The sequence below is a fragment of the Mauremys mutica genome, chromosome 9 (genome assembly GCF_020497125.1).
Source record: "Mauremys mutica isolate MM-2020 ecotype Southern chromosome 9, ASM2049712v1, whole genome shotgun sequence".
Taxonomy (NCBI): Eukaryota; Metazoa; Chordata; order Testudines; family Geoemydidae; genus Mauremys; species Mauremys mutica.
Genome location: NC_059080.1, coordinates 104,185,760 through 104,205,089, shown reverse-complemented (window position 1 = coordinate 104,205,089; position 19,330 = coordinate 104,185,760). Strand labels below are relative to the sequence as shown.

Genomic DNA, 19,330 nt, shown 5'->3' with positions numbered 1-19,330 from the left:
TATGGAGTATTCAGCACCAGTTACCCAGTAGTTCTCCATGTCCCAGGGCCAGCTCAGCAGAGACTCTCTAAGAGCCACGAGTGGTCTCTCGGCCCTCCAGACAGTCTTTTGCAGATGAGGCTACCCAACAGTAGACTTGTTTGTGATGTGCCACAATGACAAATGCCAGAGGCTCTGCTCCAGAGGAGGAGTCTGGGATCCTTTACAGGTGCTTTCCTCATCCCTTGGTCTCCAGACCTCATATATGCTTTTCTCCAGGGTCCTGTGAAAGTTCAGGCAGGATTCAGGGACAGTCTTCTGATAGCTTCCGCTTGGGCCAGACAGTTCTGGTACTCCTAGCTGATGAGACTGTCAGTTCAGAGGCCAGTCACCTCACTGAGTCTGCCTCGCCTGCTCTCTCAGAATAACAGTCAGGTCCTACACCTGAACCTGGAGTAACTGAACCTCACAGCCTGGATACTGGCTGGCCGATGTCCACCAGGAGGAGTTGTTTGCTGGCAGTCTTTAACATCTTGCTTCAGAGCAGGAAACTGTCCACAAGACAAACATACCAATGTAAATCAAGCAAGGTGGATTGATTTTAAGTTGCTTTTTAAATAACTGATTTTTAATAATTATTTAAATCAGCAAGCAGGAGACTGTCATCAATTTTAATCTTGTTTTGTATTTGTATTTTTAAGTTATTTTTCTACAGAAAGATTGATTCTCATTGATAACTATTAAAACATGCTGATTTGTAACTAAATATAGTCTTTACCCAATTATTCTGACTAGGAAGGTACACTATCATCTACACACATTTATTTAAGCAGTTATATAGCTTAACTTACATTTATTCAGAGTATTAATTTTAACATTTTTATGTTAGAAAGTGGTGAATGATGCATTTTTTATTTAGTAAAATTAATTTTTTAACTTGTGATTTGTGTCAAGTTGTATTTGGATGGAAATTCCAACAATTAAAATGCACAAACATTTCAAATTGTTTATTAAATAAAATGAGCTGTATGCATAAGGGGAAAATGGTTATAAAAACATGTCTTGCATTTAAAACTGATTTATTAAACAAAAGTATTATCAATTAGTGAATTGAACTAATTTTTTTTTGGTCACCATGTCCTTCAAGGTTTTAGAACTAGTAGCTTTCATTCTCCAACACCCAATTGTTGTTTTATAGATTGGGAGAGGACAGCAAGCTTTCCTGCTGTTTCAGGTTCCAAATGTTTTCTTAACTTTGAATGAACTAGTTTTTTAACTGAACTGGTTTAATAAACTGAAATTAAGAAAATATTCTCTGTGTACCTGTAAAAAAGGTTACTGCTATCATAAACTGATTTAGCACTTCAGCAAATTCCGCATGCAGGTGCTTAACCAGTGACTTCCACCAGTTCAGTGGTTTGACTTTCTTTGAAACTTGGCAGCAAACATGTACTGCTTACTATTGTTTAATGTATCTGATTTAAATAGATTATACTAAGGTTATTCCTTAACATAGGTTGTCAAAGTTTCAAATTTAAATGATTTCATTTTTTAAAAATAAACCTATATTTAAATAAAAAAAATCCTATTTTTAAAAATAAAATTTCAAATACTGATTTTTTTTTTAAATCTACCTCACTGTAGGGGGATTAACCGTGTTCATCCCTGTGCGTATTCCACACGTGACATGCATGTGCATTGAGTGCTTGCGACTCAAAAACCTTTCAAGTAGTGTCTGTTGGTCCATGCCCGAGCCCTGGTCCATGTCTGCATCCAGGGTATAAGGGGAGGTACAAACCACCTGCCTCTGCAGTTCCTTCTTACCATCACATGGCCTGAGTCGGAATATTCTGTGTCTGAAGATAACTTTGCACTCTTTCTTATCTATAAATATAATTGCATCTAGTTCTTAGTCTAGTGTATTTGGTAGTCTCTTTATAGTTAGTGTAGATCAGTTTTTCCCTGCACCAGAGACCCTCTCCATTTCCCCTCTTGGGAGGAGAACTATGCCCAGGGTTCAATAAATCTCTCTTGTCCTTGCTGCTGCTTGGTCAGCAATGACCACCAGTGCTATCTTTACAGCCTCAGAGAGGCACGTTTCTCTGCTCTTTGTCCCTGGACCTGAGAGGGATGAGAGCTTTGACTGAGGAAATACCTAATGGAGAAAGCAATGAGACTTCAGTTGGATCCAGGCTGGGGTGAGTTCCCAGTTTGTTGGCCTCAGCACTTGAGTAGCACCCCTCAGAGCATAAGCTCTGGAGCAGAGGCCAGGTCTGATAAAGCTAAAGACTCATTGTGTCAGGCTTCTCATGACAGTTGGGGACACTGTCACAGAAACAAGAAAAAATGCCCTTCCAGGTCTGTTCCCAAGAGAGAGGATCCCTCCCCAACTCCTTCCAAATCGGGTGAGTCTTCACGCTCAGGTCCTAAAGACTTAGCCCTACTTAAACTTCCCAGCCATGAGGGTAAGGTGCACAGGAGCAAGTGTGATGTTTTGGAGATCACCAAGAGCAGTAAGGGGTTCTATCACCATCTACCCTGTCACCTGGGATGCCTTCATGCTGTTTGGCTGTGGCTCACATCCCTGATGCTGGACCAGCTGCTGGCCTCCTCCCTGACTAGCTTTGCTGCTAGGCAACCAGTGAGCCCAGCTGCAATGACTTGGAACTGACAGAGTAACCACAGCCGCTGATTTACCAGCCATGCTTATAAGCTTGGCCTCTATAGCAGATGAGCGGATGCTCAGTGCGTAACAGTCCTGCAGCTGTGCTTGCCCGTATTCCAGCTCTGCTCCAGCCTGCTTCCAGTGCTTGCCCCTGCTCTTCTCCAGACCCGTTCCCTTCTGGCTTCAGTCCTTGACTCCACTTCTTCCCTATGACTCTGGTTGACCCTCTGGCTCTGGCATTCAGCTTCTGTCCCTGAACTCTGTCCACCCTGGACCTAGCTCTAATCTCTCATTTCAGCCACTAGGCTTGACTATCCACAGCTCAGTGGCGACACCTACCTACAAGACCAGGTACTTCTTGTAGGGTAACCCCAACAGCCCTTCCAGTCCCAAATCTGCCCAGCTCCAACCTTTCCGAGTTCTTAGGTACCTTATGCTCAGATTGTTCCCCTCTGTCAGCCCCTCAGCCATCCACTCCCTTTGGCATCCACATGCCACACAGTTTGCAAATAGAGGGCTGCTTGGGGGAAAAGTAAACAAAAGGTTTCCTTAATAGAAAAAAAGATTCAAAGCTGAAATAGTGAGAGAAAGCAAACGGTCAAGCTGCACACACAATAAACATGAACGCAACATCAGGCTTTGTTCTTCTGTATTAGAAAAAATCCCTTTTCTAACATGAGTTACCTATTGCCTTTGGACGGTTTCCCACATATCCCCCTAGTTTGGGGATCAAGTGTTCACAGACAGCTTCCGGCTAAAGACTGCTCCTCAGTTTCTGGAGGCCAACCTTCAGATACATGCTTGCTTTTACAAGGCTTTTTTTTTTCCCCCTCTTAGTACATGGTGACTCATAGTCATGCAGAATGTGAAGACTCCCTCTTGATTCGAGAGCCAGGATGTCTGTCTTTCTATTACCTTCAGTGGTCCACCATTGTCCTTTCCTGGGCTGGACAATGGCTGCATACTTAAAGTTGGCTTAGTGTCAATGGCTGGCTGGGAGGTGCCTCTCACTGTACTACTGTAAGGTGGAGCTGAAGTTTTATGGACTGAGGCTTATACCTCCCTGGAGGATATCTTCACCCTCCCATACCCATAATCACCTGGGTTTTCGGATCCAGTCCTTCTGAGGGACGTATCAACTTCAAAGCAAAAGATTTACTCCACTGACCCTGAGAGGGAGATACACAATTCAGTGCTAAACAAAATCTTCATTCAGTGGGGAACTCCCTCTTGGGACCTATTCACCTCTGATGTACAAGGAGTTCAACATACACAGCTCTGGAATAGCACTGGGTCGGGACTCCAAGGGCAATGCCCTTCTACGATCCTGGATAGACAACTTGAGTTTTTTCTCCTATTTTGCTGCTGCTGTAGGTTCTATGGGAGATTCATCATGACAAAGTGCAAGTCATTCTTATTGCATTCAACTGGCCCAGGCTATTCTGATTTCTAGACCTCCTGTGAATGGCTACCCATCCACCATTCAACCCTTCCTGGATCTATCACTAGAGAATGGCAGGACCCCAGACATCCTAGCCCACACTGTTTCTACCTCACAGCCTAGTATCTGGAAGGGGATCAGACCTAGAGTGTTCATGTTTGGAGGCTGTTCATCAGCCTATTCTTAAACACAGCAGACAAGACTCCACCAGAAAATGCTATATTGCTAAATGGAGGCACTTCTCTACCTGGGCACAACAAAATTTACCTCCAAAGACAGCAGGCATTCCTGTTACAGCGTCTCTGGGAGGGAGATGCAATAAGGGCCCATTCCACTAGAGCACAAGCAACCTTGGAAGCATGTCTTTGATAAGCACCTATGGTGGACATTTGTAAGGTGGCAACCTGGTGTTCCAGCCACACTTTCGTGAAGCATTACAATTTAGCCCAAGCCTCTTCTGCAGATGCAGCTTTTCGAACATTTGTTATGGACATCTGTACCACCTGCATCCTTGTGCTCCCCTGCTATTTGACTCTTGCTTACCAGTCACCCATGTGCGGAATACACAAGGATAAGCACTCAAAGAAGAAATGGAGGTTGGTATTTGTAACTGGCTCTTTGAGAGATGTGATCCCTATCTGTATTCCATCACCTGCCCGCTGTCTCCTGTGCTTTGGATTGGATTCACAGTAGTGAAGGAGCTAGAGAGGCAGGTGGTCCACAGCTCTCGTTATAACCCTTGGTGCTGAGCACAAGGAGCTCCAGGGCACAGACCCAGACCAACAGATGCTGCTTGCAAGATTTTCTGGTCCCTGGTGCGCATGCATGTGGAATACAGCCAGGGACCACACGTCTCGAAGAACCTCCAGTGACAGGGTAAGTAACTTGCATTTTTATAGCTGTGCTTGAAATGTCCAGCACAACTGGCTATTGCTATGTTTAAGCCCCAAGTTTCTACCGAGAAGTTAAGGACGTTTTGCAGTTACACGTCTTTCCTTGCAGTTGTTTAGCAATAAAATGGTTATTGATAAATGTAGAAGCTTCCTCCAGGGCCATAGCAATGTTAACTGCTGGGCCTCTAGTTCTTCCTTTTTTCCTCTTTCTAGAAACTAGAGAAGAAATCCTCCCCTTCTACAGGAAGCCTAGAATCTGGCAGTGAGTCAAAAGAGAAGTTGTTAAAAGGAGAAAGTGCTCTGCAGCGGGTTCAATGTATTGGTGGTAACATCGCCTGTTGTGATTGTGGCCTGGCAGATCCTCGTTGGGCCAGTATCAACCTAGGAATCACACTGTGTATTGAGTGTTCTGGGATACACAGGTAGGTAAACCCTTCAGACATGCAGCATGGTCAAAGCATTGCTTCATCATAAGGTGTTTTTCCATCTTGTAACGTGGGAGGCAAGATTAGAGACCCCTGCATGCAGATAGAATTAAAAGAACCGCTTGATCTGCAAGAGGGACTAGTAAGCCTGCCTAACATAAGACAGTCTGTTGGCATACAGTAGTTCTGTATTAATGTGAGGCTTTTTTTCCCTGTTTAGGAGTCTAGGAGTCCACTTTTCAAAAGTTAGATCCTTAACACTAGATACATGGGAGCCCGAACTTCTAAAGGTACGGTAATCCTTTGAGAAAAGAGTTCTAAAAATGATAGTAATAGTTTGTAGCAGGAATTGAATTTTGTGTCTAATTGTTGGTCTAGAGCTAGTGCTTGGAAATGACTGTTGGCTCGGAACAATGAGTCGTGGACCAAGTAGCCTTGGAAAGTGAAAGAGGATTATCATATTTTTATTCACAGCATTTTCAACCTGATTTAAGCACAATAGCTAATGAAATGTGAGTTACAAACCCAAGCCCAACACCATCTGGGGGGGAAAAAAGGATTCCAAGGCTTTGCTTGGTATAGAATATTGCTGTTCAAGACATTACTACAATTGCTTCAGATTTCATTTGGGGGGAGGGAGGGAGGGCTGGCTATGTGTATGTACATATTTATCAGAATGGTGTGATTAAGATCCAGTGTCACGGGATGACACTTGTGCAGTTGGATAGCTGGGCCAAAGCATTTGTTTCTAGCTAGGATGGTTCACAAGTTACTGGGCCTTACTGCTTTTCTACTCCTAAAGAATAACCCGGTAAAAATAGCAGCAGGGATGAGGGTGCAGATTTCATTGTGTTTGTCGTGCATTTCCACCTCAAATGTGTTCATTTTACAATTAAACACTTCCTGCCCCTTTAAAAGCCAGGTTAGCAATCTCTGTCTAGATCTGAGAGTCAAGCTGTGTTCTTTCCTTCTGGCACACCACTGCCCATAACGATTCTGCAAGGGACATTCTGCTTGATGTGACACCTGTGCAGCCTCTGTGCCATCGAGGGTTTGTACAGGTGTAAGGGATTAGAGATTATTCTGTTGATGTATGGGATGGACTAGAACTCAGTGGATTGCCTCTTAGGTGTGCAGGCTCTGCAGGACTAAGAGGAGTATATTCAGTAAAAGGTATTTTTGTGAATTAAGTGTGCAGGTATGGCTGAGTGAATAAAAGGAGAGTGATTTTTACATAAGCACTTTTCAGAATACAATCGCACTTTACCCTGCTGCTAGTCCCTTGTAGTGCTTTTTTGGTACTTGCCATTTACCAACCCAAACAATTTGTTCATCACCTCATTTGGAAGTCTGTTCTCTCTTGTTCACCACTTGTTTCACTAGCCCTCCCCTGACAAGGTTTGTTAACAAACTATTGTAAATGAAAGATCTCAAGAGGCCCAAACGCTGTGGTGACGGGCGAGGTATGAATTTCACTCAGAGAGTTAACGCCTTTTATAGTTGTGCTGATATTTTCTTGTCTTGTAGCTGATGTGTGAATTGGGGAATGATGTCATCAATAGAATCTATGAAGCAAAAGTTGAAAGAATGGGAGTTAAGAAGCCACAACCTGGAAGCCAACGGTAGTGATTTAGTTTGGTTTTACTGATCTTCCTGTAACTAGTGCTATAAATGTTCTCCATGTAAACTCTCTGCATTGTCACTTAGCACAAATAACTGAATTTTGTCTTTGTCTTGCTCATTTTGCACCATTGCTCCTTAGGGTCAAATGCCTAATGGCTTCAGGTTCTCTTCCATCACTATTGCTGCAATCCCCTGTGGAACAGGCTATTTCTCTGTGCTGCCATTCAGCAGCCCAGCATTTACTGGGGCGAGGAAGTGAGTCTGCTTTTCACTGACATGCTTATCCAGGAAATTCTCAAAACTAACTTGATTCATGGAAGCTGCTTATGGTGGAGGCTAAAGCTTTTGTGTTCTCATCAGCACTCCACGAGATCTTCCCTTTTGGCCTTCTGCTTGGCTCCCTTCACCCTTTCTCCAGTCTCTTCCCCCTTGCCTCTCCCCACTCCCCCAATCCTGTCATTCTTTCTCCTCCAGCCTTAGGCTGTGTCCACACTACAGACCTTACAGAGCCCAGCTGTACCACTGCAGCTGCGCCACTGTGAGGGGTCTCGTGTAGCTGCTCTGTGCTGGTAGGAGAGAGCTTTCCCACTGGCATAAGTATACCACCCCCACCGAGCGGCAGTAGCTATGTCGGGGAGAGCATGTCACAGCGCTATAGCACTGTCCACACCGGTGCTTTTGTTGGTGAAAGTTAAGTTGGTCAGGAGTGCAGTTTTTTTTTTCACGCCCCTTGCCAACAAAAGTTTTCCCGATGAAAGTACTAGTGTAGACAAAGCCTTACTTTGGCCTCCTCCACCTTATCTTCAGTCTCCTAGCAGTTCTCCTGTTCATTAATTTCTCCCTCAGCTCCTTCTCTGCCACCATCTCTTTGCTGCTGACAGCATTTGTTATGACCCTAGCTCTCCTGGCATAGCTGTTATCTCTAGGGTGACCAGATCACAACACCAAAATATCAGGACACATTGGGGTGCTGTCAGCCCCGCTCACAGTCCACCCCTGCTTCTCCCGGGCTCCGCCCCAGGTGTCCCTGTGTCCCCTCCCGGGCTCCGCCCCAGGTGTCCCTGTGTCCCCTCCCCCCCCCCCCCCCCGCATGACCTTCCTCATCCCCTGGCCCCCTGCTGGCTTGCTGCATCCCTCCTCACTGCCCCACCCACCGCTTGCTCGCCTCTTCACCCTCCCCACCCGCCGCTCGCCTCTTCACTCACCCCTATGGCACCGACTTCCCCTCTGCCAGGTGGGCGCTCACCCACCCCCCGCCTCTTCCCACCCAAGAATCTGCCCTTGCTCTGCCCCCATTCCACTCCCTTCCCCCAAGTCCCCACCCCTGCCTTGCCTCTTCTCCACCTCCTCCCCTGAGCGTGCCACATCCCTGGTCCTCCCCCCTCCCTCCTGGAAAGCGCTAAGCGCTGCCAAGCAGCTGTTAGGCAGCAGGAAGCGCCGGCGGGGGACGCAGTGCACTGGAGGGAGAAGGAGGCAAGGAGAGGGGAACTTGGCTGCAATTTTTCCCTGTGGGTACTCCAGCCCCGGAGCACCCATGGGGTCAGCACCTCCCTCCCGCTCGCCTTCTTACTTTAATATCGGGACAAATGGCATCCTGATTGTACATTGATAGGGACGCGGGACAAAGTGTTAAATATCGGGACATCTGGTCACCCTAGTTATCTCCTGCAGGCTGCTCCCTCCCAGCATTCCTTCCCTTGTTCGTTTCCTTCTGGAGCTCTCACACTGTCTCCAGCAAAGCTACTATATCTCATACCCTCTCCTCCTGCGTTGTGAACATGTGACTGGTCCCTGGAATGCAGTTTGCACAGATCCCTCTGGTGCCCCCACTGCCAAGGACACTGTTGCCTTCTGTTGACCCTTTCAGCTTTCCTTTATTTTTCTGCCCTGTCCAAATCCTTGCCTTACTCCTTCAGGAGGCTGTCATTGGCCATCCTTCTCCTGTGCTGATGCTGATTCCCTAGTTTTCCCCTTTTCTCAGTCCCCAGCCCTTAAGCTGAGGGACTTCAACTTTTTATACTGATGACAGTCTGACTCCAGGGCTACTCACTTCCTCGCCTGCAGCTATGAAATACACCCCTACCATTTATCTCTGCCACTCCATGACTGACCACTTCCTCACAAAACACTGCTCCTTTCTGAGGCCTCCGCATCAGGGTTCCCTCTGTCATTGCGACCATTCAATGCTGGTCCTCTTCCCCCACTCTACTCCTTCAGGCATGGTGACCACTCTCTGCTGCTCTTGCTTTCTCTTTCCTTCTCAGAGCTCCCTCCTCTCCTGACTCCATGGCTGTGGCCTTCAGCTCCACCTTACCTAGACGTGGCTTCTTGATTCCTGGCATCCACCATTCTGGCTGCCAAAACCAACACCAGCCCTGGATCTTTCCCCGCTCTCACTCTGCAAAGTACCACTAGTGGAAGTCCCGTGGAAAATTTCGTCCTCTTTCGTCAGTGCTGCTTTGTTCCTTGCCCCATACAGTACTTCCTTTCTGTCCTCTTTTTTTATTCTCCACCACACATTCACTCTAGCTTCTTCTCAACAACCTTCAAGTAGGTATTTCTGATCCTGCCACTCTGTCTCCTCTCATTCCTCACCATGAAGCACGGGAAAAGCTGTCCCCAATCATATATACTAGGTCTCCAATCTTTCATTTTGTGGGCCACTTTATAAGAGAGCTCTTTGTAGAACACTTCCATACCCAAATTCCAGTTCCCTGCTGCGTGTTCTTACACAGTTCATGCTCTGGACCGCCACGCTTTGCAGATCACTCGTGGTGCGTGGACGCTAGAAAACCACTGCTGCAGGATGCTTGACATCATTCCCACTAGTGTTTTAGCTATTCCTCAGTAACTCCAGTGATGGTGGTTTCATCACCCTTTCATTTATTCCTGTACTTGATTGCTCTTCCTTAGCTCGTGCCTGAAAGGTGGCTGAAAAATAAAATTACCTGTTTGTCTCGGCCACAAATGCGGTATGTACATGGTGATGGCACCCTGAGGTCAGGGAAGAGAGCATTTCAGTGTAGGTTATGCTGCAGCTGCCTACTTTTCACCAACCATCATTCATCACTCACATGTCCAGTCCTTATAATCTCTTAACTTTCCCAGGCATAACATTAATATTTACATAAAAATCTAAATGGACAGTATTTTATTAAGTTGCTGCTACATGTATAAAGATACAGTACGCAGCTGTTTCTAAAGTAGGACACACTATCATGGGAGTGTAAGCTATTGTAAATACTGAATTTGGGTTTCTTACAACTTTTTGTTCATTCACTCAACATTCTCAAAAACTTGGGCTGAAACGGATGCAGGCTTACTTCCAGAGCGAACTTTAAATCTGTTCAAGAATTTTGCATTTCAGAGAGCTGGAAAATATTGTCGTCAGCTTTCTTAAAAAAAATTATTTTACATGCAAGTAACTAAGAGGCTGAACTGCAATACTTGGATAATGGCTTTCATCTGAATATGTGCACCACTTACTGTGTTCAGTAACGTTAATATAACTTCACCGACGTTTGTCTATGCCAGGCAGGAGAGAGAGGATTATATCAGAGCAAAATACGTGGAAAGAAAATTTGTGGAGAGACAGCCTGTATCAGTATCTCCTCCTGAGCATGGAACAAAAGTTCGACCTCAAAGTCAGGAGGAAAATATGCACAGCATCCCTGAAAAATCACCGTTGGCAGGTGAACAAGTCACAGCTTCTCCCACAGGTATTTACTGCCCTCTAGCCTTGTATCTATTAGCATGTTCTTTTAAAATGTGTTACTGGTGGTATTCTCTGTACTGAGAGAGCAATTCAGTAAATAAAAGCCAGAACTGGGTCTCAATTGTTCAGTCTTTTTCAGAGGCTCAGGGGAAAAGTAATACTTGCCCTGGAGTGTGTTTCATTTTAAGGGGGAGGAGCATCTTAAATTCAGAAATGTACTAACCACAGTCTTTCCTCCCTATTTTTATCCTCCTAACCTTTCCCAATAACTTCTCCCTGCCCCTTCCCCTCCTTGCTGCCTGCTTTGTGCTTCGCTAACTTGCATGTCCCCAGCGGTTGCTGTAAGTAGCGACGAGGTGAGGCGGGAGTCTCTGTTCTGTCCTGATGAGCTAGATTCACTCTTCTCCTACTTTGATACCTCTTCAAAACTGCGTAGTAGTAAGTACTACTCTCAGGGTGGGTTCAGCATCTGCACTCGTCGTCCATTTTGTGGTGTGGTCATCTCTCTATCTGTGGTCCATTGTCTCCAAGCTATTGCATTGCTTCATGTTTCCATGAAATAATTTAAGCTTTTGACTTATCCTGACCTCTTTCCTTTTTATAAAATGGTTGCAGGTTGAACCACTGTAAGTGTCTGGATCAAAAGTGCAGTTTCAGATTATTTCTTTGAATACATTAGAAATATTGACTAGTTACCACTGTTCCCTTAAAAATAACTGGAAATGAATTCAGGACTAAGTGTAAGAGCTTGCTTTATTTTCATGTTGTCTGTGAGAGGTGGGTACCTTGGGAGCGTGAATTCTAATACATTTTTTTCCTAAAAACAGTAAGAAGCAATGACAGTGGGACCCAGCACAGTGCCGATGACAGTAGAGACCACCTCGCCTCCACCATCTCCACAAACAGTTTGTATGAGCCAGGTCTGTTTGATCTTGCACTTAAAGATGGGACTTAAGTGATTTCTTTTTCTGATTAAGAACATGCTAGCAAAAAGCAGACTGAGACTTGCTGGTCCCAGTAAATACTGGTGTATTACTAAGATTTTCCCCTTCCTGTTCCAAGTGCCATTTTAATATAGCTAGCAATTCCTGTGAGTGAGCAGCAGTATCATCTTTCACACATTTTCCCTGTCTGCTATCCATTCTGCCTCTCAAGTGTGGTAGCAGGAAGGTAGCTGAATTCTTCTAAATCCAACTGGAAGATGTTTTTCTGTCTCAGATAATACCAAACTGGAATTTCTTTACAGCATTTAGAGCAGTGCTGTATTGACTGTTCTTTGAAGGAAGGCTTCTGGCATTAAAGACTTACATCTCTAGTTAACCACCATTCATAAAAATTGCAAATAGGTGTCCAGAGGAACATTTATCAATGGTTGAATATATATTGCATCCATGTGGATGGAATTCTGACTTACTCAGAAACAATGGGAACTTACTGACTGTACAGTTTTTGTTGGAGTCCAAAAGCAGAGCAATGAAACCATCAGAGCTGGGAGTTCCTTTAAAAGTTGCTCTTATTTCCCCAAGATACCTCCATTAGCCCAGCTAGTAAAAACGGAAGAGTTTTCGGTACTGTCATTGGGCGGTCTGTGCCTGAAGCGCTCTGCTGCAGCATGATGAGCACACCTGCTTGATTTTCCCCCTGCAGACTCTGTGGAAATAGTCTAGAGAGTCTTTCTGAGGACAAACAGCCCTTGCAGAAGTCCCATGCGCATAAATCATAACAAAACGTTCCATTCGCCAGAATTTCCCCAGCATCGTCCAGACGGTTCGTGCAACACACAGCTCCAGCGCCCCTCATGAGGTCTCAGCCCTCTGGTGCGGCCCTGGTGCCCTTCACCAGGCCCCAGTCCACACTTCCATATGGAGTGCAACTCTGCTCTTCTCAGCAAGTACCTGGCAGCATCTGTCACTCTCCGTAGCCCTCTCACGGTTCCCCTGGGTCCAACTCTCCAGCATGGAGCCATTAGCCAATGAGCCTCTCCCCTGCTCTCAAGCCCTGGCTCTCTGGCTTCGGGGACAGACTAGCAAACCTCCGTTGCTGCTCTGTTTGCCTTCAGCTTTCCCCCCAGGAACCACCTTCTGCTTCCTTCTGGGACCATCCGACAGCCCTGATCCTTGGCAGCTCTCCCCTGTCCCTGACTCCCACGCAGGCAGCTGATTCGTCAGCTCTCTCTGTGCATCTCCCTAGTCTGTTAGGCTCGTCTACACCAGCAATTAACAGTGCAGTGCAAGGCTTCAGGTGCTGCTGTAAGGTGTGCAGTGTAGACACAGCCTTAGAAATCTTCTCGTGATGCCTGTGTTGCTGAAACATATCAGGCATCATTTTGGCAACGTGAATGCTACTCTTACTTTTGTTCACTTGATCACCAGAGATACCAGTCATAATTGTTTCCCGCCGGATGGATCTGTGTGTCTGACATTCAGACAGCTCAGATTTCTGAATGTCCATGTGTCTGAAGATGGGCTACCCCTTGCTGCGATGGTGAATGATACAGCAGCCAGCCACTGCTTTGCCATGCCATCCCCTCCTCAGCCCCTGGATGGAACTGGAAGCTCCCTTCAGCGCTCGATGCTGACTTTGCCCTTTGCTTGCTGATCTCAGATGACTTGGGTGCTTTCTCTGTAATTCTTTTGTCAGTTAATTGCTGACTGAGGGCATGTCCACACTTGCCTTTTAAAGCGGAAAAAGTCCTTTTTTGCGCAAAAACTGTGGGAGCGTCTACACTTGTCAATGACTTTTTGCAGTGAAACTCTGATGTTTCACCGTAAAAAGAAAACCACCTCCACGAGAGGCGTAGCTCTTAGCGGTGGTGCTTTTGCTGTGATGTGCAAGTGAAGACATGTTCTTCCTGTTTACAGGGCTTTTAGCCTCCTCAGGATATCCCACAACGCCTAGGTGACCACTCTGGCCAGCAGCTCTGCTGCTCTGACGCGTGGTAAACAGACATCCGCCCTTCTCCCTGTAAAGCCTTGGGAACTTTGAAACTCCCCTTCCTGTGTTCTTGGCAAGTGCTCACTTATCTGGCCAGGTGACAATGCCTGCTCCATGGAGCAAACGATCCCCTGCTTGGAGCAATGCTGAGCTCCTGGAGCTGATCAGTGTTTGGGGAGAGGAGGCTGTGCAGGGACCCAGGATGCCCCGTGATCACTCACCTCCATTCCCACAAGACCAGTCGTCAAAATGGAGAGAGCTGCACTGTGGGACAGCTGCCCTCAGTGCGCTGCTCTCATAGGAGGGAAGTGCTGCCCATGTGAATAATCTGACGCCTGAGGAATTAAGTGAGTACACAGGCCCGTGCTTCACTTTCACCGGTTCACTATCATCTGTGAAGCTTACAGCGCAAAAACTCTGCAAGTGTAGACCTATCTTTAAAAGAACAAGGAGAACCTGTGGCACCTTAGAGACTAACACATTTATGGTGGGATGGAAATTGTTGAAATCATGAAGTTGATGGATTTCCACTTCATACGGCTAAATGCAGTGCCTTGCATGGTGACAGGTTTCAGAGTGGTAGCCGTGTTAGTCTGTATCAGCAAAAAGAATGAGGAGTGCTTAGTTTTCTTTTATTTACAAGCCTGACTGCTAGAGTGAGGCCAAGCTCAGCCAGTGTGGTGAGACTTCAACGTGCTGTGTGTCTGTGATGCGTCTTATTTGTTGGGGCTTTTTTAGATCGTTTCAGTTCTGATCATTGGTTTGTTACACTTGGGGAATGACCTCAGCGGTTGAGCGGTGTCACCCAGGTACAGGTCATAGCCTCCAGTGCCTGTATTGGATTGGCATGTAGGATCGCCTCTTGCAGCCAGATCCTGGAGTGAATGCCGATTTGTGGCAAGCCTCCCCAATGCATCCCATAAGTTAACACCAGCATGGTGCACTGAGCCTCAGGGAAGGAGCCCTGGAAACACGGTTAGCTCTCTGGGTTGGAAAGTGGTGCTTCAGAGCAGAGCTGGCCTGATAGGCCCAGAAGCACTGGTCAGCATCTTCATAGCTATTCTTTGTTCCATAGGTCAGAGCTGAAGAGCTGTGTCCAAGTATCATCTCTGAGTCTTGATGTTTCACCCCCTTAAACCTTCCTCAAGGTGTACATCAAGGCTGCTTATTCCTGTCATGCACCTCTCTTGTCTGGACTTCCCAGACAGGCTTTTTATTCACTCTAGTCTGCTCGGGGAATTGTGCAGGAGGTCAGACTAGATGATTGCAGTGCTCCCTTCTGGCTTGGAATCTGTGCATCTCGGTGCAGTTCCCTTGGGTCAGGCTGGTGGATCCGTAGCAGCATAGCCATGTCACTAGTGTGGTTGCACCAAGGCATCTGGAATCTCTTGCATCCAGTCTTTCTTTTTTCCTTTTCTTTAATTTGTCACAAGTATCCATATTCATGCCGTGCTGAAGAGCTGTCTGACCTCATTTTTTCCCTGTTATTCCCAACTAGGCTTACAGCTTGAAAGCTCTGTTATGCACTTTGGTCAGAGGGCAAGTCTGCAACTGTTGCTAGACTAGCTCCTGTGCAGTGGAGTTGCAGGGCAGCCACATGCAATTCTCATGTGTGTACAAAGCATCATTGCATGGACTCACTATCATGGCACAAATCCTGGTTTGTGCTATCTGCTCAACAACCATTTTCTGGGTTGAGTACACAGACTCTGCTTCCAGGTAGTGCGTGTGTGGTCATTTGTTTTGTTTTGTTTGTTTGCTCTGAATATGCCAGTAAATAATCTTACCTCTCTATTTAAAACGTCACATTACTGTTTGTTTATGCATTGTATTGACACTAGGTGGTTCCTTTGACACCTGTTTCTACTAGGTTAGCTTAATAGCAAGTTTCTGTATATTACTAGTTAAGACTTTTTGTATGGATGCATCCCTGGAGCTCTTCAGTTTCCTTTACAAGTTGTATCTTGGGAGAAAAGAAAATTTCTTGGCTGTGATTCTTCTCTGAAATTAGATACAATAGCTAGATTAATGAGCGATGTTCCACAAGTACTAATAACTTGGTGGTTATTAGTAGTTTTGAATGGAACCACAAAGTGACTTTTATTGGCTGATGGAACTTAGCTGTGGCCATCTATGTTCCCTGATGGCAAGATGGTTCAGTGGCTCCAAACACTGTTCTGCGAAGTCTGAGCTGCCATGTGCCAAAGGCACGGATTTGTGGTGTGGAGTGATCTATTTCTGTATTCTGAGTGTATTCATTAGCTTCTGAGAGCAAGAATTACAGATAATTAATCTTCTTCCTTTCAGAAGGAGAAAAGCGAGATTCTTCTGTGTTTCATGATTCGAAACAACTTCATCCAGGACTGCAGCTGTATCGAGCTGCCTATGAGAAGAACCTTCCTGATATGGCAGAGGCATTGGCCCATGGAGCTGATGTAAACTGGGTCAATACAGAAGAAAACAAAGCAACACCACTGATCCAGGCAGTCTTGGGGGTATGTGAATTACTGCATCTTGATTTCTGGGGGGGAAACAGTAGAAATATCTCAGGATAAGTGATAACAGCTAAGTATTTGCATTGCAATCTAATGATAGCATTTGATTTGTGGTACCAAAGTTGACTAAAACTACCTTCCTTTCTCAAAGTTCTCTGAACGTTTCTCTGTTACTGACCTGGTTGAGACCAAATACGCTGCCAGTACTTAAATGTGATATTTGAGGTCAAATCCTCCAAAGGCAGAATTTGGCCTTGGTTCTAAAGGGTTAAGCATTGAATTGGTCTTTTGTCTTTGCTCCTTAGGGCTCATTGGTTACTTGTGAGTTCTTATTGCAGAATGGTGCCAATGTAAACCATAGGGATGTGAAAGGGAGAGGACCACTACACCATGCCACAGTCTTGGGGCACACTGGGTAAGACACTGCTGCAGCACTTGTTGAACACCCATTCTTCCCTATATTAGTTGATTTGCAAATATACTTCTTACGTTTTCAGCATTTCCTGGCATTTTAATATCTGTTGAATAACTGAGTAGTTCTTCTTAAGGACATCCTGACTTGGGGGCACGGCCTCTTTCCAAACTAGCATTTTCATTCATTAACAAGCCAAGTATTGGACTGTAAAGGGCTAGACTGAAAAGCCCAATGTCCTTTATGTATTAAACAATATTTTGAAATACGTCCCATGTTCTTCTGTTACCAGTTGCTGCTAACTCCTGAGGGGCACTGCACTTCTTACGAAAGTGACAAACAGCTAGAACTGGAGTAGAGGGGGCCAGAACAGTCTGATTCCTTCCTGCCAACACACACTGCTCTGCCAGTGCACCTCACATGTGTTCGAACCTCACCAAGTACAGTGGGGCACAATCTATGACTGAGGCCCCTACATGCTACTGCAATAAAAATAAGAAGTAGAAAATAATAGTCTGACCTGCAGTGTCCCTGCTATACATATGCTTGAACTGCTGCCAAGAGACTGCCAGGCTTGCCAGACTGTCACCTCATCTTGGGAGAGTTTTGACGAAGGGAAGAAAAGCCTAGTGCTTTCCCTAGTGTAGGTGAAGGGCCCCCAGTGCCAGGCAGCTGAACAGGATTTCAAAAAGCAACTCTCCACTGCTACAACCAGGCGCCCGACTCTAAAGACTCTTCAGCATCTACATTATATCTTGTTTTGTGCTGCTCAGTGGTTGTTCTTTCACAACATGCTGTAGGTGGGTGGCCAGATTTCTGGCATGTAAAATTAAAAAGATTGTAGAGGAGCTTTTAAACTAAGGGCTGAGGGAAGCTGATAGGTGCGGAGGAGCAGCTGGTTCCGACAGACATCCCTTAGGGGAGGATTTATTAAAGAGGATGCTCTATATCCTAGTAAAGAGGAGAGGATAGAAGTTGATAAAATACAGGCAGGAAATGAAAAGAGACAGTAAGACAAAAAGAGGCCCATTCAATTGTATCAGGTGAAGGCAGACAACTAAATGTTGACCAGTTTTGCAAGTGCTTGTATACAAAAGCAAGAAGGCTAAATACTAAGATGGGTGAACTTGAGTGCCTGGTATTAAATTTTATTTTTTAGTAGTTTACGTTTAACACAACACTATACTGTATTTGCCTTTTTTTTTTTGGTGGGGGAGGAGGGTAGGGGGGGACGCTGCTGCTGCCTGATTGTGTACTTCTGGTTCCAAATGAGGTGTGTGGTTGACCGGTCAGTTTGTAACTTTGGGTTTCATAACTCTGAGGTTCTGCTGTATAGAAATGATGGAGTAGGTTGCACTGATGGGAGTGGCACTATGCGTGAAAGAAAGCTGAGTCAAATATAGTAAAAATCTTAAATGAATCAAACTATACCATAGAATCTCATGGAATTTCTATCCATAGCTTGAACAATAAGAGTATAGCAGTAGGAATATACCACGGACCACCTGACCAGTGATTGTGAAATGCTCAGGGAGGTTAGAGAGGCTACCAAAAAACCCCAAGCACCCCCAATAATAATGGGCGATTTCAACTGTCTCCATATTGTTGAGGAGCATGTCACCTCAGGGCAGCATGCAGAGATAAAATGTCTAGACACCATTAATGGAGCAGCTAGTCCTGGATGCCACAAGAGGAGAGGCAATTCTTGATTTAGTCCTAAGTGGTGCATAGGATCTGGTCCAAGAGGTGAATACAGCTGAACCGCTTGGTAACAGCAACCATAATGTAATTAAACTTAACATCGTTGTAGGGGAGAAAATGCCAAAGAAACCCACCACAGTAGCATTTAACTTCAAAAAAGGGAACAACACAAAAATGAGGCGGCTAGTTACACAGAAGTTAACGGGTCCCAAGCTGCATGGAGTTTTTTTTTTAACATCAGAGTAGAGGTGCAAAGTGTATGTATACTGGGGGTGCGGGGGGAAGAGGACACCCCCACCCCCAAAAAAAGCCACCATGGCTAAAGAGAGTAAAAGAGGCAGTTAGAAGCAAAGAGGTATCCTTTAAAATTGGAAGTAAAATCCTACTGAGGAAAATAAAGGAACATAAACTCTAATGATTCAAGTGTAAAAGTATAATTAGGCAGCCCAAAAAAGAATTTGAAGAGCAACTAGCAAAAGACAAAAATTTAATGGCAAAAGTTGGTTTTAAGAAGAGTAGAAGTAGGAAGCCCGTCAAACAATCAGTGGGACTTCTGGACGGTTGAGATGCTAAAGGAGCACTCAAGGAAGATGAGGCCATTGCGAAGAAGCTAAAAAAAATTCTTTGCATCGGTCTTCACTGTAGAGAATGTGAGGGAGATTCCCACACCTGAGACCTTTTTTAGGTGACGAATCTGGGGAGCTGTCCCAGATTGAGGGGTCAGTAGAAGATGTTTTGGAATAAATTGATAAATTAAACAGTAATAAGTCACCAGGACCAGATTGTATTCACCCAAGAGTTCTGAAGGAACTCAAACCTGAAATTACAGAACTACTAACTTTGGTGTGTAACCTATCACTTAAATCAACCTCTGTACCAGATGACTGGCAGATAGCTAATGTAACATCAATTTTTAAAAAAGGCTCCAGAGTCAATCTTGGTAATTTCAGGCCAGTGAGTTTAACTTTAGTACCAGGCAAATTGCTTGAAAGTACAGTAAATAAAATAGAGACAGATGAAGATATGGTGGAAGAGTCAATGCAGCTT

General features: G+C 45.3%; 1 protein-coding gene across 1 annotated transcript in view; it reads left to right on the top strand.

Annotated features, from left to right (window-relative positions):
• Nucleotides 1–19,330, top strand: part of ACAP2 (ArfGAP with coiled-coil, ankyrin repeat and PH domains 2) — a 122,189-nt gene that overhangs the window by 89,283 nt on the left and 13,576 nt on the right. The window contains exons 14-20 of the mRNA XM_045030060.1: nt 5,192–5,400; nt 5,624–5,693; nt 6,931–7,025; nt 10,561–10,745; nt 11,569–11,661; nt 15,983–16,170; nt 16,476–16,585. Of these exons, the coding sequence (XP_044885995.1) occupies nt 5,192–5,400; nt 5,624–5,693; nt 6,931–7,025; nt 10,561–10,745; nt 11,569–11,661; nt 15,983–16,170; nt 16,476–16,585 (950 nt within the window). The remainder of the gene's footprint in view (nt 1–5,191; nt 5,401–5,623; nt 5,694–6,930; nt 7,026–10,560; nt 10,746–11,568; nt 11,662–15,982; nt 16,171–16,475; nt 16,586–19,330) is intronic.